The sequence below is a fragment of the Mustela nivalis genome, assembly GCF_964662115.1.
Source record: "Mustela nivalis genome assembly, chromosome: 15".
NCBI lineage: Eukaryota > Metazoa > Chordata > Mammalia > Carnivora > Mustelidae > Mustela > Mustela nivalis.
In genome coordinates, this window is record NC_139034.1 from 37,903,607 (window position 1) to 37,929,727 (window position 26,121).

Here is a 26,121-nt window from a genome sequence, read left to right on the forward strand (position 1 = left end):
ATTGAAAAAATTAATATTTTCTCCAATAATAACTTAAGAATTTCCTCCACAACTCTTTTTTGTAGGAGAGGGGGTGGAGGGCAGAAGGAGAGGGAGAGACTGAATCCCAAGCAAGCTTCACACCTAGCACAGAGTCTGATGTGGGGCTAGATCTCACGACCCTGAGATCATGACCTGATATGAAATCAAGGGTGGGACACAACTGACTGAGCCACCCTCCTTTATAATTTTTATTAAGTCAATCTGTTCATTCACTCATTCATCCATTCATTCATTCACATATTTATGAAATATATTTTTCCAGTGAGCAAATATTTATCTACCACCAAGTGCCAAGCACTGAGCTACATTTTTAGGTTCAAAACCAACAAGGTCTTCATCTCCATCCTTAAGAAGCTCACCATCTGGTAAGCTTTCCCCCATTGCTGCTTGGATTTGGTCGCCATGGTCTATGCAGTTGTTCCGCAGTTTTGTGTTCAATTTGTTATTATTTCTAGAATATTTTTTAATGTGGCCTGCCTTCACAGCGGGCTTAGACATTGTCATTAGCAAAAGTTATGTGCTTTTCTCTTACTTGATAACTCTTCATAGGGCCTGATGCTTGACACAGAGTGGGACTACTACACATTGTTAATGAGGGCCCACTACACATTGCTAACCTTCTTTCTGGGGTACATGAGTGGTGTCAGTTGATTATTGTTTTTACACATGATTACTGGAATTGCTAATAGAGCTTTGAGGGCTTTGGGGGACAGAGTCAACAGACATGAAAATGGTCACCCCAACACAATCTCTTTAATCAGTCTATGAAATAAACATGACTTCTATCATCTTTTGTAGACAGATACCCTAAAGACACTCTCTTCTGAAAGTACCACAGTTATGCTTGGCATTGGTTTTTAGTGACAAGGGAATTAAATTAAGGCTATATTTATATGGACATCTTTCCTGTTTGTTGCAACTGTTCAAGAAGTACAGCTTTAGGGATTTCCCCTAATGAAGTGCATAAACAGTAACTTTGCTTCAAGCTGTCAGTGAGGAATGCTCTGTTACTCAAGTGAATTTCAGTGACCCTCTTACTCTAGAGAGAACCCAGTGTCAGAACAAATTTTTATAAATAATACACTGTTTGCTTTGCAGTGTTGATAATTTTCTCCTGTCTTTGAGGCTGTCACATAACCAGGAGGCTTGTTTTTTCTTAGGACAAAGATATTTGCAGAGGAACTGATCAAACTATTATTATTAATAATCTCATTATTGAGGCATCACCAATTCTTTTGTGCATTTGAGGCTACCACATAGATTAAAGTTTTATTCTGAGAACCGGAGGCACACGGGAACAAAGCAGCTTAAGAGCACCGTGTGGGGGGTAGAGGGTTCTTTTCTGTCTGGGGCACATTTGTGTTCAGGAGAATTGCTGCCTCATTCCTGTGTGAACGTAACCCCTCTGGAAAGGGGTCTCCTAAAGGATTGGTCATAGAAGCCCCTAAAGGTAGCCATGGCTACAGACTATTATTGTTAATGAGGGATTTTTTTTTTCTTTTTCTTTTTTTTTTTTTTTTCCTGGCAAGGGCACCGACATGCTCCTTGATAAAAGGGAAAAGGAAAGCTCATTATAGCCACAGACAGAGGTTACCGGCAAATGAGAAGAGATTTTGCCCTTTGCTATGATGGGGATCTGGAGGAAGAGAGGAAATGCGATGGCAGGGAGAGGAAGGCTCTCCTCCTATAACCGCGGTTGTAGCTTTCAGTCTCAAGACAACGCATTTGGCGTGCCAGTGTTCATTCTCCTTGCTTCTCCTGTTTTGGACTGGGCAGCGAATGGCTAGAACAGTAAGCCAAAGAGACCGAGGCTGAATTGCTTCCCATAGGGACCAGTGATGTTTGCAGCTTTTATCCTGCCCCAGGAGGCTCTGTCCAGGTGGCAAGAGCAGCCTTCAGTAGTAGGTTCCAGATAAAATATAGGACATCCGGTTAAATTTGAATGTTAAATAAAGAACATCCTTTTATTTTAGTATAAGTATGTCCCAAATATTACATGGGATATACTTGTATTAAGAAATGATTCACTATTTATCTGAAATTCAAATTGGACTGAGTGTCCTGTATCTTTATTTGTTAAATCTGGTAACTCTACATAGGGCAGAATATGAGAGGTGGGGGCTACGAAATACTCCCCCAACCCCTTAACTGCTGGCCATGGATTCCCTGTCCATGACCTCAATCTCCACTGCAGATGCCCTTTGGAGCAGATAATGTAGGGGAAGTGCTATTTCCAGAGAGCCTCAGAAAAGGCTCCCGTGCTTTCTAGTTCTACTCGAACTGCCTCTGATCACCACATCCATGTGATTACGGGAGTAAGAGTGGCTTGTGAAGTCATCCTGTGTGACTCAAGTGAGGTGTTTTGGTGGGGAGGCAGCAATGGCAGCCTGGATGGCTGAGTCCTAAAGTTGGGGAGACTGATTTAGGTGGGACATCTGTTCAGCCCCCTGAGGCAAGGGGCAATGTGGGGCCCCAGATGCAGGATGTGGCCCCAGTGGCCTTGGGTGCACCACAAAGAGAGAGACTTCATTTCCCCTTCTCTCCTATACTCCTTCCCTCACTCTTCATTCATTCATTCATTCATTCATTCATTCATATTTTTCTTGCCCTTCCCCTCCTCTGAGTATCTGAATTATGTACTACAGGTTTAAGGCTCTGTTTTTCACATTAACATCTGAGATTTTATGTGGTGAAAGAACCCTTCAGACCAGGTTTTCCAAAGCATTCCTGAGGCAGGATAAGGAAGAAAGTGGGGAAGGGGACTTCTTTCCCTGCTCTGCACCCAACAATCTCACATAAGGAGCCAGGTTTTAGGAAATTACAGATAAAACCCCCAAAACATAAAATACAACATTTGTATAGTGTTTCAGAGCTTATCAGCAACTTCTCATATAATATTTCATTTAATTCTAACAATTTAGGAATTGTTACAACACTAGAGGGGCTAAGTGATTTGCCTAAGGCCACTAACTAATGAGTGAGAAAGCCGATTTTTAGTATTCAGGCCAACACTTTTTTACTCTATGGGGAGGAAGGCAGATTTTCCAAATGGAGCCTGAAGGTGATTCGCTCTTTCTCGGTTTCATGATGAACATGCCTTGATCAGCGGGCCAGATAGTCTAGACCAGTGGAGGTCGGTTGGATAGAGACTTTTGGAGAACTACTCACCATGAACCCCCCTGACGGGTCTGGGCAACTTCCTGTTCAGAGACTTTCTCCTTCCTCTAGCTCACCATGGTAAGTGCTCGGCAGTGTGGAGCCCTCACTGAGCATCCAGGGTGAAAACACTGCTGACCTCTCCCTCTGTGGGAGGTTTTTAAGAAAAAATTGTCCAGAAGCAGGCTCTATAAGGGGGCCATCAGAGACAGCTTGGGGAGTAGTAGCTAAAGAGGGAGTTCCCCTGGGGAGATTCACAGTCTCTGAACTAGGTTCCCTAACTTTCTCTGGGAAACATCATTCAGTAAAATGGGAGGTGGGGGCGGGGGCCAGGGGAACAATTAGAAACAGCTTCTGGGCAAAGGACTGAAGCTTGTTTTTCCCGCCTGGGACCTTTAAGCTCTAATTCATCCATAAAGATTGCTTTGAACCCATCTCTTTCAAGGAAGTTACAAGTTGGAAACCAGATATTGGGCATCAAAAAAACACATTTGAGTTAATATTTGACAGGAGATACCTAGGTCTATGGGCAGCTGCCAGAGTGGGGCTCAGTGACAAGGTGTGAGAGTGGCTCAGGTTCCTGGGTGTCCTGACCCTTCTGGGGTGGTCACATGCTCCCTGGCGGCTTCCTATTCCTGGAAACTATATGTGGGGAAATCCCCACTGGGCATTATAAGAAGCCCCTGGGCTCTGCAGAAGCCAGGGGCTCCAGTTAAGAGCACAAGATGACGTCAGGCCTCCTCTGCCTCCTAACCCTTCCATTCGTCCTTGGCCAGACCCCAGGGGATTTGGAGCCCCTGATCCCAAGCACCCCCTCCAGTCCTTTCCCCGACTCTGTGTTGAGATCCGGCTTCAACAACAGCTTTGGTCCCAGCCTTGGCTCCGTGTCTCAGGTGAGGATGCCCCACAGTCCAAGAGCTGTGTTCATTCCCTTCTTCTTGCTTTTTGGGGATCTGAATATAATTTCATGGATGGCCAGTCCCGAGTACTCTAACAGATTTAGAGCTCCCTTTGTTACCTGCTGGTGCCCCGGAAATGAATGAAAACCTGGGTAAAAGAATGAAATTGTTTGCCAGGGAGATGACATCTTGGTTCTTCCACTGGGGGCTTTAGGGAAAGAATCCAAACTTGAAAGAGGTTCTCAAACTTGGCTGCAACTTAGAATCAGAGGTTGGGGGTGAGGGTGAGAGGGGGACTCTAAAAATAGAGATGTCCAGGTTCTATCCTAGATGAGAACTCTTAGGGAAGGGGCCCTGCCAACAGAAGATACAGAAAAGTTACTCTGGTTTGCTGCCCACTGGGGACCCTGAGGACCATGGAGAATAGCCCCGAGGGAGTGAGAGCTACAGTGCTCCAGCTGGAGCCCTGAAGGTTTCTCTGAACCTAGTTTGTGGAGGAGGTGGATGACAGAAGTAGGGAAGGTCTTTAGGAAAGTGCTCTTATGTGTGGATATGTTCCCAGAAGAGTATTAAGTCTCTTCGATGTTCCCCATAGGGAATCATAAAAGCCATTTCCAAAACAACAGCAGTAACAATAAATAGGCAAAACAAAACATACAACAACAGCAAGAACCAAAGAATGTGCTGGAAAGGGACTGTCCCAACTAGGCCGCATTACTAGGCTGTGTCCTGAGCCTCATTCCTTGGGAGCTGAGACCTCTTTGTATCGTCTTTGAGTTGCTGGGAAGAGGCAGGGAGCTGTGAGACTTTGGGGTCAGGAGGCATTTCCTCATTCCAGCTCATGTGGGCTCTGGGCCACTGTAGGAGCCCTGCTCTGTAAGACCCAGGCTTTCCTTGCTGCGGTGTGCCCTGGGATGGAGGAGCCTTAACTTCCCCAAAGGCTGTTCCTGTGCACTTTTATGATCTTTATTCACAGGCCAGGTTGCTGCTGACGTGCTTGAGTCTGAATGGAAGGGTCATTGGGAAAATGGGAGGAGAAGGCTTTTCTGAAATTTCCTTTTTGCCATCAGAGCAAAGGCAAAAGCAGTGCAATGCAGGGGTGTCTGGGTGGCCTGGTGCATTAAGCACCCAACTCTTGATTTCAGCTCAGTTCATGATCTTAGGGTCATGGGTTGGGGTCCCTCATTCTTTTGGGGCTCCTCACTCAGTGGGGAGTCTGCTTGTCCCTCTCCCTCTGCCTTTCCTCCTGTGCACACACGCTTTCTCTCTCTCAAATAAATAATAAATCTTAAGAATAAAAGAACAATGTGGGCAAAGGAAACTTGTTGATTAATGAACGGTTTGGGTAGGGCCCAGATAGAAACTGCCACAGCAATGTTCACTGAGTGCCTAATAAATGATGGGGCTCGCTTAGTACATAATATCATAGAATGTGTTATCTTATTTAATGCGCAGAGATACGTAAAATTAATGGTCTCATTTTAGAGATGTAGAGACAGAGGCTTAAAGAGGTGACATCAATGGTGTAAAGTCACTAAGCCAACAGATTACATAGCTCAGACTTAGTCTGCCCATCCTCTTCCCCATCTTTCCCTAGGCAGCCTTCTAGGTTTTGGGGCAGTGGAGAGTAGAGATAAAAGCTTATTTTGAAGAGGAGAGTAGTTTGGGAATCACAGATATGCCCAGATAGTCTTCATAGCCAGAAATCAGATGCATTGTTTTATTCCATGATGCTAACAAGTAACTTCTGGGGACAATTCGAACTGGCTGACTTTGAAGAAAGAAGTTAATGATAAATAATTTATTTTGAAGCCTTCATCATCTATCAGAAACCAGCAGTTGGGGATGATGACCAGTTAAAATAACAGAAAATAAAATATAGGTCAAGAACCCAGGAAATCCAGTATGTCTGTTGTCTGGTAAAAAGATAACTATTTAAAAGTAGATAAGGACTAGTAGTTAAATTGTACTTAGAGGTTTTAATTTCCTTCCTGGTTTACTTATCTCCCTCTGGTGAGTCAGTATTACTACTCCAACTTCTTTTTTATAGCAGGCTAGGTGTCACTTCTACTATAAACCCAATTTTCTAGGGCTGGCTGTCAGCTTGATGAGCTCTTTGGAAAATGGTGGAAAGCCCCTTTATAACTGTCATTGAGCAAGTTCCAAACGTATCATTTTCTGTACTTTGAAAATGTTGAGTACCATTATTTTATGCCTTGAATCTTTACAGGCACTTAGACCTGGCTGCTAATTAGAGCCAATTGCAACCTTAAATCACAAATGTGAGTCACACCTTCAGCTCCAGCACTCTGAGCGAGCGCTCCACATGCCTCAGATATCCTCCTACAAAGAAGGAGCCGATATCAGGGTCCTCGTTTCACAGACAAGAGAAGGCGCCATGCTTTGTTCTACACGGTGACTGGCAGAGTGAGAACATGAAGTCGTGTGCTTTTGTCATCAGGCTAAGGGGCTTGAGTTTGTTGAAAAGAGGACAGGAAGGCTCTCTTGTGACAATGGGCCCAATTCACTGGGCAGGAATTGGGTCTTAACTTGTCTCCCTAATGCCACGGTCTGGAGAGCTGTAGACACCAGTAAATGTTAATTGAACACATGCTGCATGAGACCCCATCAGTGTGAGGTGTCTTATAAGGTACAGAGGGTCCTACTTGTCCCCCACAAGGGAGATTGCAGACCCTCTAAAAGGTCAAGGGGACAAGAGCATGTTTGTGTCTCCCCTTCTTCCTGTTACACTCACATAGAGTTTAAGCATTCACTGCAAAGAGAGAGACCCGTCACCATTAGCTTCATTGTCTTTGAATGTGAGGAGCAGAAATATCTCTAATGGGAGACACTGATCAAACTTATGGACCATTTTGATGTCAGCTGCGCACGCTGGGCTGATGATAAGCAGGTTGGAAGCTGGGGAGTCCAGAGTGCTTGGACAGAGATGTTCAATAGAAGACAGTGGAATGGCTGTCAGCAGGGCTCATAATTATTTGCCTGCCTTTCAGGTGAACTTCAGGACTCAAAGTTGTTAGCTGGTGGTTTCTAGTTGATTGTCGAGAGACTGTTTTGATGATCTCCACTATTTTCTGATTTGACAGGGCTTTTCAGTGAACTCTAAGAGTGGTTCAACCCTGTCTTGTGCGGCTAATTAACCTCCCCTTGTCAAAATGCAACACAAGACATTTTTTTGAGGGTAGACAGTTGGTATAATAAGCTGGTTTTTTTGGAAGTTCACACTACGTTGGTCCTCCTGTAAAAGCCTTGGTGTGCTTGAATGGGAGTCTTTCTAGTTTCGGTGGGAGTGATAAAGCTGCTTCCAAGGGAAGCTGGTCTCTCTGGCAGACTTCTGGGGTCGCTCGTCCAGGCCTTCTTCATCCTGGGCAAATACCCAGCCCTGGGTTCAGAATAAACCTGCTTGTCTCTCCTCCTAACTCCCCAATTCCTGTGGGTTTGGGACATGATTGGCAAAGGGAATTGAGACCAATGTCAAGAATTTACTTGGAATCTATATGTATATAAACATTGTGTGTGTGTGTGTGTGTGTTTGCTCATCCTAAAGAAGATTAGGTTAAATTGATAAGCAATTTAGTTGCAAAAAAGTCTGAATTAATTGGTCCAGAGGTCACTGACAGAATACGTCTTGATTATGGAAGCATCTAGATCCAGCTTGTTTGGAAATCACGGAGGTTGATACATACTAAATGCACAGAACACCCCGTCCCAACTGCAGCCAGCTGACCTCCTAAACTTTGAGAGGTACGGCCTCATCTCTTCAATTTCTGTGAGCCATTGCTCTGCCCTTGGTAGTTTCAGAGACATTTCAGTCTCAGGTCCACAGGTGAGCTTTGGCCTGGCCATCAGATGAGATCATTGTAAAGCTCAGGCAGTCGGCTGCCAAGAGTTCCTATGGAAGGCAACAGTCGTGATAAAAAAAAAAAAAAAAAATGTTAATTTTGCTGGGATCCCCTTGGGGAAGTTCAAAGGGGACAAAGGAAAAACAGGGTCTTTCAAACCTGTCATTTTAAAATATGCAGCGGCACCAAAGTGTGAGCCTGAATATCTTAAAGAAACATCAAATATTTTAAAATGACTTTTCTGCAAGTGGTAAGCTGGAAAACTTAATTTTTTTTTGCACAAAACCTTCAAACTCCCACATTATTCAGTCTTTTAAAAATGGCTGGTTTGCTTCCATTTTGAAGCATGTTAATTATGTAACTCCTGGGTGAAGAGAGGATGTGAATTTTCACTGTATATTTTCTCTGTAACCCGTATCCATGATGGTTTTCCATATCCATGATACGGTTTTCCCATTCCATTCATTGGAAGGCACTGGGTTGGGGTTAGGGAAAAGAAAATGAGTGCATGGAAGGAAAGGGAAGGTGACATTGAGTGATCACCTACCTCGTGCCACGGTCTTGGTTTACATTACGTAGTCACTGTTGGGGATGTCACTGTGAAGCGGGTCTGTTAGACAGCTGAGGAAAGCAAGAGGACTTACAGAGGGTTCGTGTCCACTAAGTGGTAGAATCGGAATTCAAATGTAGGTTGCCCATCAGTTCCTTCTTTCCCTTTCCTTATGTGGGAACAGTAATAGTTTCCTTGAAGCCTCCTCAAAAAAGGAGAATCTTTCTCTAGGTAAAGGAGTCTGACAGTGGCTTAGCCTGGCTGGTGGAGATGTGGCAGAACTAAGTATAATCACTGCCTGGGAAACATGGCAGTTTTAGCTTATGTCTCTGATCCTCTTCATTCATTCATTCATTTATTAAAAATTTATTTACTTTAGAGAGAGAGTGAGCGTGAATGGGGAGAGGGGCAGACAGGTAGAGGGAGAGGGAGAGAGAGAATCTTAAGCAGACTCTCTACTGAGCATGAGCCCAGAGGGGCTCGATCTAACCCTGAGATCAGGGTTCTGCGATCAGGACCTGAGCCGAAATCAAGAGGCAGCCGCTTACCCGACTGCACCACCCAGGCACCCCGATTCAATTCATTTATGTATTGGACTCCACTTGCTTACCTCTGAGCACTCTTGACAGGCCAATTTCTGTCACTCCCGTTCCCAAAAAGCTCATTTCCCAGCTTATTACTGATGCTGAATTTATTCCCGTTTACAGTCGCTTTCCAATTTCACCGGCTTCGAGGATGACCGTGGCACCTGCCAGTGCTCCGTGACCCTTCCAGACACCGCCTTTCCCGTGCAGAGAGTGGAACGCTTGGAAGTCACGGCTCACGTTCTCTCCCAGAAGTTCGAGAAAGAGCTTTCTAAAGTAAGCGTTGCTTTTCTTCCTCTTCCAACCAAATCTTGATAGGAACAAACCAACCAACAAAACAAAACCCTTTTTATTGGGACTGGATAAGCAGCCTTCTTCATGGTGTCCAAACCAGCACGCTCGCCTCCTGTGGAGGCGTTAGCATTTACTTTACCGTATGCCTGCGGAGCTCTTTAGAGCAGGAGGAAAATGGGCTGGAGACTGTGAATGCCACGGATAAACTCACCTCAGTATTTTGCACGTGTGGTTGGAAAGAAGCCCTGAGCTCCCCCTGTGAAACCCAACCCTGCAATTTTTATGTGGTTGTTGGTTCTGTTGTTTCTTCTTCCTTTTGGTCTTCTTCCTCGTCTTTCTTCCAGCTTTGCCTTGTCTTTCCTTCCCCTTCCCTGGTCCATCTTTTCTAATCTTTCTCTCCCTTTCCTTCCTAATTTTTTTTTTTTTTTTAAATCTTTGTTTACTTTTGGAAAGCTCCCACCTCCTTTTTTTTCCTCTTCCTTCTCCTCTTCCCCTCTTGGAAGCTTGTCCTCTTACCTTCCCATCTTTCTCCCTCTTTTCCTTTCTCTTTTTCTGACTTTCTCTTTCCAGTTCACTCTCTTCCCTCCCTTCTTCTGTCTCTCCTTCTAACTCTCTCTGTCTCTGTGTGTCTCTCTCTTGTGTGTTATCTATCCTCTGTTGCCTCAGCTGGAACATTACATTAGATGTGTCTAGCATTAGACCGAAGTAAAAGAGTTCTCTGGGAATTCGAGTCAGTTCTAAGAGGTCATGCAGCCTTGGTAAAAACTCTGACTCCAACCCCCCCTCCCCCACTTACGACTTTTCTCTAGCCTGAGGAAGTCATCCCACAGGGTTTGCCTTTCTCTGAGCCGGCTGGAGCAATGTGACCTGGCATTCCAGTTTTGACCCCTTCTCCATTTTTAGTCAAGTTAAAAATCAATTAGAAAGGCTCCCATTTTCTGCACAGGTGAAGTCCAAGCTAGGCTATAATCACATTATGCATTATTTAATACAACTCCATTAATTTACAAGGAGCTCTGGCTTTCCTACAAGATTCCAAATAAGTTTCCCTGAGAAATTTCAACGTAGCTCCCTTAACATCTAGCACAGTTATCCTTTCAGACAAAAATTATAATGAGGCTGAGACCCTGCTTTCAACCTGAATTGGTAGATAAATATTCTGTGTTTGAATGAATGTCCAGGAAAATGTGTTTGACTACACTAGGAACCTAGCTTCTTAAGAAATAAAATGTCCTTGAATTAATCAGCAGAAAAGGCACAGCACTAAATTATAAATTCCAGTCATTAATATTCATAGCCTTATTCCAGCATAATCAAGTACAGATAAGAAGTTATGCATAAAAACATAACAAGTGGAGGAAAATCCTAAGTAAAGATCTTTTCAGTTAGAGTCATTTGCTTTGAAATAGTGGAAGCTGCTGATTTGCATGTCTTCTTTGCTGGCAGGACCGTGAAGGGCAGTTTGGAACCCCATGCTGCTCCGGGAAGTGTGCGACCTGCCAGGGTGCAGAGTATGGGGACATTTCATTCCAGTCCTGTAAAGGGGGCAGGTGGCATCTGCCTTGCTAATAATTGGCTGGAAGGAAGTGCAGAGTAGGTGGGAGAACTTTTAAGTCTGAAAGCATAAGTAGCTGGACCTCAAGAAATCTGCGATTGCGGCCTAAGAAAGGAATTGACTTCCCTGTTGAGATTTGCATCCTAAGTTCTGCATGACGGATGATGGTAACAACAGTAAGAACTGCTGCCTCTTGTGCTTTTCCAGAGGCTTCTGGGTCTGCTCTACTCTCAAGAGACTCATTAAGGCAGATGGGTCAGGGTTCTTCCCATTTCAGAGATGGAAAAATGGAGGTTCATAAAGGTCAAGAGATGTAAATGGACAGGTCATCCCTCTCTTGGCTGGGTGAGGCAGCTCAGAAATTTGGGTCAGCAGAATCATCCCAGCTCCTTTTCTCTGGGCCGTGCCGTTACCAGCCTCCGAGAAGAGATGCGGAAAGTCAGTCATGCCTTCAATCCAGACTTATCTCTTCAGCAGAGGGCTTTTGAATTTGCAGGTGAATTATTACAGCTGTCCCTAAGTCGTCTTGAAAACCACCGTTTACCTGGAGGCCTGGGGGGAATGCCCGACTGGAAGCGCTGGCAGAAGGGGGTTTTGACTGCTTTGCATTGATGCATTATCTGTCAGTACACAGGGAAGACGGCGCTGCCTCTGCATAAGATGCTGAAAGCATTTTATACTCTTCTGTTGTTTATGATATGTCCTCTTGTGCTGGTACTCAAGACGGGGTGACACAAAAGGCAGCTCAGGATTTTCTTTCTACAGCCTTTGGGGCAATTTATTTAATAGGACACATTCGCTAGTGGATTCTCATACGCAAGAAGGTTGAGGCAGTCTGGGAGACATTTAGGCAACTTAAAACGGAAAACATTGATTGATTGAACAATGTCTTGTGTGGTGAAATATAAATAAAAAGGTCAGATGGAAAAAAACCCTGAAATCACTGTTTCTCTAATAATTGTTGCAGTTTATAGACATCCAGCAAGTGAGGCCCCTTTAAAAAAAAAAAAAAAAAAAGACTTTATTATTTTTAAGTAATCTCTGTACCCAGTGTGGGGCTTGAACTTACAACCCTGAGATCGAGAGTTGCATGCTGTACTGACTGAGCCAGCCAGGTGCCCCTAAGTGAGGCTCTTAATATGCATTATCTCTACTCTTTCCAATATTCTTGTAAGCTTGATATCTTTACCTCCAGTTTATAGGATGGAATGTAGGCTTAGAGAAATTAAGTGATTTGCCTACTAAGTACTGAAGGCAGATTTGAGTTTAGGTGGCTCTAGCTCCAAGGTATCTCATATGTCTTCACCATCCACTCAAGCTCAACTAATCTTGTTAAAGATATATTAAAATAATGGTATGTTGCCAACTACATTTATTTATTTCAAATAATCTGGCCATAATTGTGACCACAGGTTTTGAGGCAGAAACATGAGCCAGACAGATTCTTTAGTCTAATAGCTGGCTGTGTGACATCCCTATCTATTATGAGACGACATTTACTGTGCAGAACAACAGACATCCTAAAGTGAATCCCCCCCAAAAGTTCAATTCTTAGAACTGACCAATGATGTAGTATATGCATCACAAACAAAAAAGCATGGAAGCTTGGAATGTTAGGTTGGTGGTCTGAGGGCAAGCACAGATGATCTTTAGCTCAGACTTGTAGTGATGAGGAGCTTGCAGTAAAGATGTTGACACACGGAGGTGTCCTCTTAGGCCTAGATCTGTAGTCTTGCTGCATATCTCTGGGCAAGTCGGGTTGCTTCTGCTGACATTGCACTTCCAGGGAGAACTGGATGCTCTCAGAATTGCCCATTGTCAACGCTAGAGAGGCAAATATGTAAAGGAGAGTTTGTGTGAACAATCTACTGAAGTCAAAAAAGTCCTCAAATTCCCTCCTGCCTTCTAAAAAATGTTTTTAGAGAGTGTACGCACGTGCCCAAGCGGTAGGGGGGTGGCAGGGAAGGAGAGGCAGAAGGAGAGGGAGAGAGAATCTCAAGCAGGCTCGGGCTCCATGCTCAGCATGGAGCTGGGCCGGGAACTTAATCTCACCACGCTGAGATCAGGACCTGAGCCAAAATCAAGAGTCAGATGCTTACCCAACTGAGCTATCCAGGTGCCGCTCCCTCCTGCCTTCTTAGAATTCCGTGGAAGATTCTGATTTTCCTAAACATCAACCATCTTTCCTTTAAATATCAGCAGAAGAAACCTCAAATTATCTCCCAAAAAGATCTGTAGAGACCTCATTTTGTGGCTGAACAAGGGCAGGCATGCCACACATTCTCATAGGTGGCAAACTCTAGGTTATGCCTTGGTTTTCAGCGAGAATCTAGGAGAGCCACATTTTATTTAGCAGAGATGACAGTTGGATCACTTGTTTCTGTAGAACAACAGCTGTGATGTGCCACCAACATGTTCCAGGAAAGCAGAGGGTGTTTCATGTGTTCCAAGAGCTGGCAAGGCCAAATGCCAACAAGAATACTCATTTCGCAAACTTCCATTTCTGCAGTGGATTGGTGCTTTATTATTATTATTATTATTACTATTATTATTATCACAGGCAAGGTTTTATGCTTGATTTTTATAGAAATTAAAACCTGGCTACCTTGTATTTGCATTTATACTTTTGAGAGGGGGTACTCGTTAGGAGATATATATATATATATATATATATATATATATATATATATATATTTTTTTTTTTTTTTTTTTTTCCTAACCTCCTTATCCACCAAAATGTCACCAGCCTTATCAGCCTCTGAGTGATGGCACAGCGGATGTCAGTGAGCATCAGTTGCCCAAGGAAATACACTCGCAGTGCCAAGGGCTGCATTTTCAACTTTCATTAAAATCCTCTTTGCCTGAAGCCGTAGCCCTTGAGGTCTGTGGCCTATGAGTCTGCTCTAATTTGCACAGTGGGGTTAAGTGGAAGGGCTAAAATGACAGAAGTTAGGGCTGCCTTTGGTATTAGGAGGATTATAGGCCAACATCTGGCTCAGAATTCATCCAGGCCCCACGGATCAGCTACTTGACATTAGCACAGTTTGGGGAAAAGTATCACTTATGTTCATATTTTTAAAAAGAATGTAAAACTAGCAACTTTTAATGAGCAGGTCCTTAAAAAAAGGCAAGGCATTTCTTTCAGAGATCAGATACAAAAAAGAACCACCAAATGTGTTTATTGGAAAATCCATTTGGAGATTCCAATTATACACTAAACCACAAGGGAATTTTTGCAAGTATTTTAACTTAACGATCAGACATTCAAATATATGCGACAAACGTGTAAAGGTCTGATTGCAATAATCAGTTCTTGGAATAAATGTAGGTGCGTTTAATGGAATGTGCACTTGACAGTTGCATATACACTCATGTATTATAGAGTAAAGTTGGGTCTTTATGCCACTTTGTGAAAGGTAGAGGGTCTCAAAACTCAATGCATGTGGCAGTGAGAGAAGGAATTCTACTTAGTGCATTTCTCCCTCTTCTAGAAAATACTTACATTTAGAGCAGTGTTTCTAGATGGAAGGAGGGGGTTGTTGTTGGTGGTGATTTTGCTCCCAGGGAACATTAACAATGTCTGGAACATTTTTGGTTGTCACAGCTGAATGGTCTATGGGTGTTACTGGCATCTAGAGGCCAGGAAGCTGCACCTCCCCAACCCCTGACGAAAGAATGGTCAGCCTAAAATATCAACAATGCTGAGGTTGGGAAACCCTGATTTAGACACAGTGTATGCATTGAGGGCCTGGTTGAAACCAATTTAGTCTGGAGACCTAGTATCTTCAAACATTAAAATGGAAATTAAAATATACTTGTGCATGATGACTCTGAAGCTAAATTATATTTGGTCTAGGCTAGTGCAAAATCCACCCCACCAATTGTAATAATTTTTGTTTGTTTGTTTGCTTTAGGTAGACTAAAAAAACCCTACTCAAATATATTTTTGATCCATTTCTTTACCAAAAAAGGAAAAGAAAAAGATTGTCAGCAATCAGATAGTCCCCAGGAGCGAGGCAGTGGAGGAAGACTGCATGGTATCACTTTGGGAATTGACTTAGCTTTTTTTTTTTTTTTTTTAGAGATTTTATTTATTTATTTGGCAGAGAGGGATCACAAGTAGATAGAGAGGTAGGCGGCTGAGCAGAGAGCCCGATGCAGGACTCGATCCCAGGACTCCGAGATCATGACCTGAGCTGAAGGCAGCGGCTTAACCCACTGAGCCACCTAGGCGCCCTTGACTTAGCTTTTTGATTCCCTTTTAGGTGAGGGAGTATGTCCAGTTAATCAGTGTGTATGAAAAGAAGCTCTCCAACCTAACCATCCGAGTAGAGATCATGGAAAAGGATACCATTTCTTACACCGAACTGGACTTCGAGCTGATCAAGATAGAAGTGAAGGAGATGGAGAAACTGATCACACAGCTGAAGGGCAGCGTTGTTGGAAGTACAACTGTGGTCAACCAGCTGGAAGTGGAGGTAAGGCGTGAGCCCCTTTCTGAGAGCTTTAATAATAAATTCTCAGTGGGCAGGTGCTGGGACCAGGCCACAGCTCTCTCTTCTGACTTCCAGTTCTGCACTTTTGCCTGACCACATGGCATGTTCCGTGTTCTGCTTTCCATGGACATCTGTCTTTGAACCTAAGTTCAGCGTGAGGGGACCATATTCACTGAGGAGCAGGTGTCATCCAGTCGTCCTGCCCCAGAACCAAGTGGCCTTTAAACGTCTCTAGGAAGGAGATGCTATAATTCTGAACAACTCCATGGCCAGGTTAGATCAGGTGCCTTCTCTGTTCTGGATGTATGCTCATGGGCCTAGAAAACCACAGTTTACCTGATTTTGGACTTGCTTGGTCTATTTCTCCTCTTGAATGATCATGTGATCCTTGATCCCTCTTGGAACCCTTCTTCACATACCGGCAACCCTCCTTAAAGGAGTCTCTTGTGAGTATGTTTTGGTGAAGCCTTTATTTGGATAAAGACCATCGCATTAATGTTTTGGCTGAGTAATTCACATCAGTGAAAATTTACTAGAGCGGTCATGACATGAGCTACAATTGAGAATTCTAGTTACATATTTCAGACTTGAAGATTTCTCTGGCGCTCACCATTCATTAGAAACTTAATTATAATACAACATGAGTAAACACGAGTTTATAGGGAAGGTTATTAGAAACGAACTTTAATGGACCTCTGTGGATGCTTAGACTGAGCCTGTGCTCTATTATTAAATCTGTTAAAATCTTTGCCATTTTCTTCTTGTCACACACATCTGCCCGAGATGTGACAGGCGTTCACGCTAAACCATAAAATGTATTCTTCCAAATGAAACCATTCAGGAGAATCTCGGGTGTATTCTCTAGCAATGTTTCACTAAGTGACAAATTCCGCCCTGGAATGTTTATGAAAGAAATTGCACAATAATATAAAGTCGCTCTGAATTTTTATTTCCTTAGATAAGGAATATGACTCTCCTGGTAGAGAAGCTGGAGACGCTAGACAAAAACAACGTCCTTGCCATTCGCCGGGAAATCCTGGCTCTCAAGACCAGGCTGAAGGAATGCGAAGCCTCTAAAGGTGAAAATGTTCCTGCCGCCCCGCCTCCTCCTGCCCCTGGTAAGCATGCCTTGAGCCTGGCCCAGTTAGGAGCTAAGAGCAGGGCGGAGCAGGGATCTGGGATGGCAGTGGGGAAGAGAGGACGGGCTGGTGGCGGCTCTGAGCTTCCTCTTCCGTGCATGGAAATCTCTCCTTTAGTAGCTCCACTTGCTATCACGTTCCGGGGCTCATAGAGGAAAAGCACCGACAATGAGTTGATTTAAGACAAGAGCCACACATTCCACGTGTCCGCTTTATGTTTGCTAATGAGAAAACCATCTCTGTGGTGATGGAGCTGTCGTCGGCGGGGCTGGGTGAGAGCTTCTGGAATCTGCGTGGCATCCATGCCGTGCTGTGTGATTGGCTCCTGTGGCTGATGACCTGGGGTATGCCTTCCTCCTCTCCTTCCCTCCCTGCTTCCATCTCTTTATTTTTCCTTTATGCTTTCCTTAAATGCACCTGCGGTTTAGCATATCTTGGGATTGAGGGAGGCCTTAGGACTTGCAGGTGTGGCGGGCCATCCCTCCCGGACGTGAGTTCCCAGAAGGTGGGGATGGCCTCTCAGTCTCTAATGATTATCCTTGGGGCTAGGTGGAGCCTAGAAAGGGTGCTCTGTAATACTTCCAGGAATGGAGGCCATAGAGTGTAGGGGTCAGGAGTATGGCTCTAGGACCCCAAAGACCTGAGCTTCCCAGCTATAAGGTCTTTCATCTCATCACTGATAAAACGGGAGGAGCATACCACCTCGCAGGGTAGTCATGGGGCTTAATGAAACCAGTCTTGGGAAGCATGGAGCTCTACGACGGGCACTTATGCCTTGGAATGTGTTACCATGATTAATGATGATAATCGAAGTGGAAACCTTGCTGGGGACAGGAGTGGTGCGGGTCCTGGTGTGCTTTGGCACACCCTCCAGGGGAGCGGAAGCCTGCCTCTCTGCCCCTCAGCTACAGCCCTGGCCTGGAGAAGCCCGCTCTGCGGGTCGTGAGCGCCTCTGCCTGGAAGGGGCCTGTACCTTCTCATCCCATCGTCATCAGCTCTTGTCCTTTTCATTAATTCCTCTTCCCACTACCTGTTTCCTCTTAGGCTGTGTGTTTCTGGGTCCCCATCAATGTCACTGGTTTCTTTAAGGCTTTCTGAGACACGGCCATCGTCGTAAACCTCTTGGTGGTGTTCAGGAGACCGATGCTTCCCTCTGCTTTGCTGTCGGTCTGTCACAGTAGGACGTACAGAGGAGGTTCAGGACAAAGGCCGAGCCTCGCCCTCCTTAACAAGCTACGGTTAAATTCGGTCTGGGATCAGCCGTCTCAGTGTGTGCTGAAAATGGGAGCTTATTCTGCGGGGCCACGCAGCACTCGGTGAGGCCAGGGGCAAAGCAGTGACAAACCCTGATAACACCTGAGCAAGGCTTTCTCCCTTTCACCCTTCCGTCCCGTCCTGCCCTTCCTTCCTTCCCTCCCTCTGTCTTTCCTTCCTTCCCTCCTTCCTTCCTTCCTTCCTTTTTCTCCACAGCAGATTTTCCTCATGGCATAGATGTTTCCAGCACAGTTTTCTCTGTATTCCTTAGAGTGAAGACATTTTAGAACGGAAAGGGACATTCAGAGCAACCTGGCTCAGGTCCCTCGTGTCTCCGGAGGAGGGGACTTAGGTGGTGAGGATGCTGCTTTTCCGAGGCCACACAGGTGGTTAGCGGCAGAACTGAGGCGGACATGTAGTGCCCCTTGCTCTGTCGCCATCAAAGGACCTAACGTGTCAATGGCAGTAACTCAAGGGTGGCAGTGGGAGACAAAGTACACTGTTTGGTATATCTAAGGAGGACAGCGAGTGAGTCTGTTAGATTATTTTTGTTAGATTTTTTTTTTTTCTAGAACTTTCCCCTAGGTCCTCACACTTAGACTTTTGTGGGCCATCCCAGCCCAGCGGTGTTGTTTAAGCAAATTGGACCCAGATTTCTTCTCACTTTCCCACAACCTTGGTAGTACCTGGATCTCAGCCAAGCCACTTGGCCCTCCTCCAGCTTTGTTCATATTATATTTATGATGTTTATATTAAACTGACTTTTTGTCATGTTTTTAAATCAATTTCTTTTTACTTGCTCTCTTTCTGTTTAGATTGGTTGATAATGCAGAATTGGAAACTCCCTAGGCACCACAAAGTTGTGAGCCTGTGGAGACTTTAATTAAAGTTACTCACTATTATGGGACTTTAAAATCTGGCCTGTCTGCTTTTTTTCACTGCAGAGTTGCACAGAACAAAAGGCTGCGCGCAAATCGCAGCTATAAAGCAACTCCGAGTTCTCTGGGCCCCTCCCCTGCAGTCGCCGGGTGCTTCCCCCGTGGTCAGCTCGACTTAGAACCAGCACATGGAGTTAGGGCTCGATAAACCATGCTTTCTATTCGGTTTATGCCGCAAATGCCATCCTTTTCTGCTTCATTTCATAGAACTTTCTGATCTAAAATAATTGGCCTTCTGCTCATTAGCTTTTTTTTTCCTGTCAGTTGTTTAACTGACTCTTTTTCTGATCTCCTCCTGACTCTAAATGATGGAAGATAGGCAAATGTACCTACTCCCTCTGGGGTGGACCATCGTCGTGCTTGGCAGTGACACCGCGTTCTGTGCTGACCCATAGAGGCGCTCCGTGAATGGTTGATGGAGGATATGGGGTGACCTGCTCAAATCCCAAGCCTTAGGAGAAGCAGAGTGTTGGGTTGTATATATCCAATAATTCAGAGTTAATTTGGTCTTCATTATTTTATGATTATGACCAGGTTAATTACCTAAAATGATCACAAGTGAATTGTATTCTCCTCTTCACTCAACACTCAGTTGTCCAGATCGGAGATTGCACTCACAGATCCCAGATTAAGTTTCCTCTGCATATAGTCTTTGGTGTAAAGAAAAATGCTACAAACCATAAGACTTTTTTTTTTTTTTTGGTAGTAAAAATTTTAATCAGATAAACTAAAATTTCTTTATGGGTTGTAATTCTGGAGTTTGGCACCGAGCTGCTAACTTTTTTTTACCCAACCTTCAAAATTGGGCAAGAAATTTGAATTCCCATTTGTTGATGCAAATTAAAAACTCTCTGCTACCTCACACACACAAATACAACCATGAAGCTTTAAAAAAAAGCCAAGTCAGGGAATGTGACAGTCTTACCTTGTGGCTTCCCAGGGTATTTTCAGAATACCATGGCCAGATCTAATGAATTACGTGAGGAGGAGATTGCCAACCAAGGCTACCCTTGTGTGGAGGGTTCCTTGTATTATGTTCTGTGGAGTGGATACAAGACTTTTTGAAAAACTAAGATATGTAGCAGAGTAGAAGTCTGGGGTTTTATAAATACAGTAAGCTGGGTTTGGGAGATTTGATCAGTCTTTCCTTCCCTTATTTCACAATCCTAATTTGGTGCCCCTGCATGGCTGGTCCTGTTTGGGGAACCAGGGTTATCAGGATGGCTCCAGAAACCTCCAGAAACCAGTCTGTAGAAAGGGAGACAGGCAGGTGAACCTTCAGTTCCAGTGTCGTGTGATTATAATGCTGATGGTTACCAGTTATTGACTTATCGTACATGAGTTCTCACTCTTCTTTTCAGTTACAGAGGAGGTATTAGGGTTTGTTTGTTTCTTTTTAACATAAGGAAGCTAATGCTCAGAAGGTTATATATAACCAGTAAGTACTGGAGTCGGGATTTGACTTGGAATCTATCTGCCAATATTTCACTCTACCAGGCTGCCTTCCATAGATGGTCTGATAGCGAGGTGCACCTGTGATTCCCAGAGTAACAGGAAAGTTCTGACAACTCACCAACCTGATTAACACCAGGTTATCTTGGCTTCCTTGCTTGTGGGGTAGCTGAAAGGGTGTTTTTACTCTTGTTTCTGTGGCATGTTCTTTTCTACCAGAAAATGCAGAATAATTCATTGGTCTCTTACATTCTTGGTTTATGGGTGGGCATGGGTGGTTGTCCCAGGGTCAGGGGAAACTTGTGATGGTTGAGGAAGGGAATGAAGTACCCCTAAGGCCTTAAAATGAAGGGGGGGGGGAGGGTAAGAGTTAAGGAGGGTTGGGAAAAGCTTGGCATAGATGGGGTGAAGACAGTGGAGGCTCCTGCTGGGCTGGCTGTCAGTTTCAGTAGTGTTTCCAGGATGGCTTGCTGCCAGGAGTCGAGGAAGCCCACCATGGCCTTTTCTCTGGTCTGTCACTGCTGTGGTCACATCTGTAGCATTGGCAGTGCTGCTCAGTTCTCCTCTCTTTTTCCACTTCCTTTGACCATAGCCAGAGCCCTAAAAATGGTCCAGAAGACATCGAGAAGAGGGGTATGACAAAGGACAGGAGAGTGTTTAGGAATGGTTGGAGGGGCACCTGGGTGGCACAGTGGGTTAAAGCCTCTTCCTTTGGCTCTGGTCATGGTCTCAGGGTCCTGGGATCGAGCCCTGCATCGGGCTCTCTGCTCAGCGGGAACCCTGCTTCCGTCTCTCTCTGCCAGCCTTTCTGCCTGCTTGTGATCTCTGTCAGATAAATAAATAAAATCTTAAAAAAAAAAAAAAAGAATGTTTAGGAATGGTTGAAAAGTAAGAAACACAGATTGTGGTTTTAAGAGTTTTGGGATTTATACCAGGTACAATTTTTGATTTCCTGGTCGGTGTGGAAGATGATGAACCATTGTTATTATTAATGGCAGTAGAAGTAGTCATTTTTTAAAAGATTTACTCATTTATTTGACAGACCGAGATCACAAGTAGGCAGAGAGGCAGGCAGAGACAGAGGAGGAAGCAGGCTCCCTGCTGAGCTGAGAGCCCGATTCATGGCTCGATCCCAGGACCCTGGGATCATGACCTGAGCCGAAGGCAGAGGTTTTAACCCACTGAGCCACCTAGGTGCCCCAGAAGTAGTCATTTTTAAAAGAAGTTTATTTTGGTTCCTTTAATATCTAAGGATTTCCACATCCAAGGCAGAACAGTTTATGATCTTTAACCCCTTGATAATGCTTGGATATGTTTATGTATCGTAACTTTCCCTTAAGTATTTTGTTGCTATTGTTTTGGGATACTTTCTTTCCAGGAAAGCAAGATTCAATTAAGCAAACAATTCCTAAGTCTTCCAACCTGCAAGAAAAAACGTGATTTTCTTTCATTTCCTCAGAGTGAAATGTAGTTAAATAAATAAGTTCTTGGGAAGACATTTTAACTAGAAAATTCAGTTTGTAGCATATGGAAACTCAAACAGTTTTTGTTATCATTAAACTGAACACACCGCTAACTTTATTTTAATAATTCATGCATTGTTTCATAAACAAAAGCAAACAAGCATTCATCTGAGAGATCACTTTTAGGAGAAGAAATAATAATTTATAATTTTATTTATTATTTCTTTGGTAGAGAGCAATCTCTTGGCTGAACACACGTTGCCTTTTTATTTATGAAATGGTGCATGCATTATTAAAATAAACCTGCGACTGTGTTCTGCTTAATGATATGCAAAATTTTTTGAGGTTGGGTACAGAATGGTTTCATTTCTCTACCTGTTGTATGGTTGGCTGGCTTTCCCACCAACTGCGGATTTATGAGAGCATTTAAGGAGCACATATGTAATTCTGGGACCAAAAAGCCCCAGCAGATTGGAAAAGTAAAAGCAGGGTTTCTAGTAATGGTTTCACCTCTGAGCAGTCCTTGAGTAAGGAGGGCTGAAGGGGGGGACATTTAGCAAGGAGAGAAATGGGTCTTTCCATATCGGTCAGAGGCACAGACTTACAGGCAAAGCTTTGCTCCCCCTTCACCAGCCCTTCTCCCCGCCCCCCTGTGATAAATCAGGTAATTCTTTGGAGCTCTGCTTTGGGTTCCAGCTCCCACCATGTGCTCTCCACGGCTCCCTGATTCCCTCCCAGCATTCAAAGCCAGATTGAGTGATTCAGGCTCTGTTCCTCCTTCCCTCACCTGCTCTGCTCCAGGCAGTCGGATGAGGGAAAATGACCTCGAATGTACTTGAAGTTGAATTTTCTTTGTCATCCCAGAAACAATGTTACCTGTTTGTAAAGGGTATTTATTAAGATCCCAGAAACTGCGTGTTCAACTCTGGATAGTTATTATAAAAATCCTGGAGGAATTTTATTTTGTTTTTGTAGCTCAGAAACAGTTTGGCTTGGTAGGCATCACAGAGTGCAGTGTGAAAGCCCAGTTGCCCAGCCTGGGTTGCTTGCTGGTGTTATAGGGAAGGCAGATTTAGGGCCCCAGTGAGTCTGGTCCCACGGCGGCGTCTGACAGGGAAAGGTGAAGTCCTTGCCTGGCATTCTGTGGCCCAGTAGGATATGTGGTATGAACAACAAACCTGCCTTATCACTCAGCAAGATGTTGCCATTATGTAGTGGGTTCTGCCTTGGGCACAGAGCAGGCGATATTGCCCCAAAATTACTTCCACGGCTTCTCAAGGCTGAAATCCCGCCATGACAGGACGATCGTTTTTGTGTCTTTAGAGCACAAACTTCCTCTTCTGAGATTGGCTTGGGGGAACACTGGCATCCCCTGTAGTTATGTACTCCCTGGGGTTCCAGGGAGGGGCAGAAAGGTGAAGGGCATGGACACTTGCCTAAGACAGTCTCCTCCTTTATCACAATTGTCCTTGATCCTGGGGGCATAGAAGGCTTTATGGGAAAAAAGGTAGGGTGTGGGATGACCTTGCTTTCTTGATTGCTCTGTAAGAAAGATGTAATTAAAAAAAAATTGCAAAATGCTTTCTGATAGAAGACAATCTATTAAATCCACCAAGTCCTCCTTTCCTCTTTCTGGGCCCTCAAACCTTTTTAGTACAGCTCTTGGCAGCTTCAGCATCCCCATTTCCAAACTGAAAGCCCGCTCATGGAAACAGAAGGTGGTTTTCTCCAGAGCCCACAGCGGGTTTGTGTTGAGACCGACACCGAGAGGGTTTTGGCTCTTCTCCCTCAGAACCACTGTCATCACTCAACCTTGACAAGAAGAATCTTTATGGATTCCTTTTGTTCTTAGGGTATGAAACCATTTGTGTCTTATTCGTTTTTCTCTAAGAATGCCCTTTCATGTTCTTGTTTGTACAGGGAGCTGTGGGCACGGCGGTGTGGTGAATATCAGCAAGCCAAGTGTTGTTCAGCTCAACTGGAGAGGGTTTTCCTATAAGTATGGTGCCTGGGGTCGGGAATACTCTCCCCAGCATCCAGAAGGGGGGCTGTACTGGGTGGCCCCTTTGAATACAGATGGGAGACTTCTGGAGTATTACAGACTCCACAATACACTGGATGATTTGCTCTTGTATACAAATGCCCGAGATCAGCGGCTCCTCTATGGCCAAGGCGCTGGTATCGTGGTTTATAACAACTACATGTACGTCAACTGGTACAACACCAGAAGCATTGCCAAAATTAACCTGAATAACAACAGGGCTGAAGTGACTCAGACTCTCCCCGATGCTGCCTATAATAACCGCTTTTCGTATGCTAATGTTGATTGGCAAGATATTGACTTGGCTGTGGATGAGAATGGCTTGTGGGTGATTTATTCAACTGAAGCCAGCACCGGTAACATGGTGATTAGTCAGCTCAACGACACCACACTCGTGGTGCTGAACACTTGGTACACCAGGCAGTATAAGCCATCTGTCTCCAATGCCTTCATGGTATGTGGGGTTCTGTACGCCACCCGCACTCTGAACACCAGAGAAGAAGAAATTTTCTACTACTATGACACAAACACAGGCAAAGAGGGCAGGCTAGGTATTACCTTGCGTAAGGTGCAGGAAAGAATCCAGAGCATTAACTATCACCCTTTTGAGCAGAAACTTTTTGTCTATAATGATGGTTACCTTCTGAATTATGATCTGATCTTTAACCAGGTACCCAAGTAAATGGGTGAGGTTGAGAGAGGCAGAGAATGTTCTTTAAAAAAAAAAAATGGTCTTTTTCACTTATTTAGCTATCTGCAGGGGGATTTGGAAGTGTGTTTGCTTATTAGTGATATTTGGGAGCATAGTTCTATCACGCTGGTGTCTTGGGATATTTGCCCTGGTCTGATGAGTTCTTTTGGAAGCTGTCTGCCTCCAGAGGTACATTTCCCTACTGGAAAGAAGTTCATTCCAGGGTGGTTGGGATTGGGGAGGTATAGGGGTAGTGTGGGTCCCAGGAAGGTGTCAGTAGTCCAGGCAGCATCTGGAAAGGAAGGAACTCGAAGAGAACTCTGCCTGGCTTTGGGGGATTCTTTGTCCCAACATGTCTCAATGATCAGTTCTGCCCCATGTAGCCAGGCTAATTCATCCGTACTTGGAAGAAACCTGGGCTCAGTTAGGCAGATGGATACCTGGAGCTCCTCGAGGGATCGAATCTCCATCTTTGTTTTTCTTCCTAACACCTGGAACGACGGTTTATATAGAGCAGATTAGTAAATTAGCATGCTTATATTATATCTGTAAAACGCTTAGAGTTTTCTAAAGAAAGGCTCTTTTATGCATTAGGTTGAACACTGTAAATCAGTCCCAGCTGGACCTACAGATGAGGCTCTAGATTTTTCTCTGCTCCCTCTGTCCACCTAAGTCAGAGTCAGGAGAGCCCTCCTACCTCATAACTTCATTCCAAAGGCAGCTCCGAAGATTAGAACCAAACTTCCCAGTCGATTCCCACCACCCCCACCCCCCACTCTCCCCATTCCCTACTTCCTGCTTTTTATGAAAATTAACCATTTTTTTATGGCATGGATATAAGAAAAACAAAATCATGGTTTTTTGTCTCTTCATGAAGTTTCATTTCCATGACTCTAAGATTGTAGGAAGATCGCATGGCAGATGAAATAATGGCATATGTGGTTATAGCAGAAAGCCCTTGGAGCATATGTGACACTTGTATTAAGTCATATCAATTGTTCCATGCAATTTTTGTCTTTGTTTAAGCCTGGAAGCTGTGAGAAAATGAAGTTTTTTGAGGAAGAAATATTAAAAAAGAACAAACACTGATAGTATCTAGCAAACCAGTGCAGTTTGAGAACCTTCCAGGTGTCTGTGCTTCTGTGCATTTGGGTGGGTTTATCATCTGGTCTTGGTCGCTTTCCTTCGATGTTCACGAGTTCAGTCTATCCTTCAATGCTGTAATCATCCCCTTTTGATAAACGATTAAAGTGTATTTTGGTAAAAATGTTGTCTTTTGTGTTGTTTTAAACTCTTCTATTTTTATTATGATAAAACCTCTACTAGGGTAGTCCCTACCTTGCTGTGAGATGCAGTGTGGCTGCCTACAGACAGCAATGCCCAGGAGATCGCACACCTTACAGCAAAGAGCATCAGGAGCTTTTAAAGGAGTCCAGAGGCAGGGCTGGCTCTTTAGTTTTTATTTTCCTTTAAAATCTGTTCTTTTTGGCAGCTATTTTTTGTATGAGACTGCACTCTTTTCTTTTGGGATATGACCTTATGTACTTATTAATTTGCATGACTGATCTGATTATTTCCAATGTTAGACTGTATTTGTGTGGCTTATGTTCCTTTTCCAACTGAGCTATTAACATGGGTCAGAAGCCTCCAGATCTTCCCCAAACAGAAGGTCTTGGACAGAAAGCAAAGGGACCAACGGGGCTATAC

The 26,121-nt window shown here is 44.2% G+C and overlaps 1 protein-coding gene across 1 annotated transcript; it reads left to right on the forward strand.

The window, feature by feature from the left end:
* Positions 1-3,868: 3,868 nt before the first annotated feature.
* OLFM4 (olfactomedin 4) lies at positions 3,869-25,198 on the forward strand. The gene is made up of 5 exons (XM_082701623.1): positions 3,869-4,091; positions 9,215-9,367; positions 15,206-15,418; positions 16,395-16,554; positions 23,603-25,198. The coding sequence occupies exons 1-5, from the start codon at positions 3,924-3,926 to the stop codon at positions 24,403-24,405; spliced, it is 1,497 nt and encodes a 498-aa protein (XP_082557749.1). The 5' UTR covers positions 3,869-3,923; the 3' UTR covers positions 24,406-25,198.
* Positions 25,199-26,121: the final 923 nt, after the last annotated feature.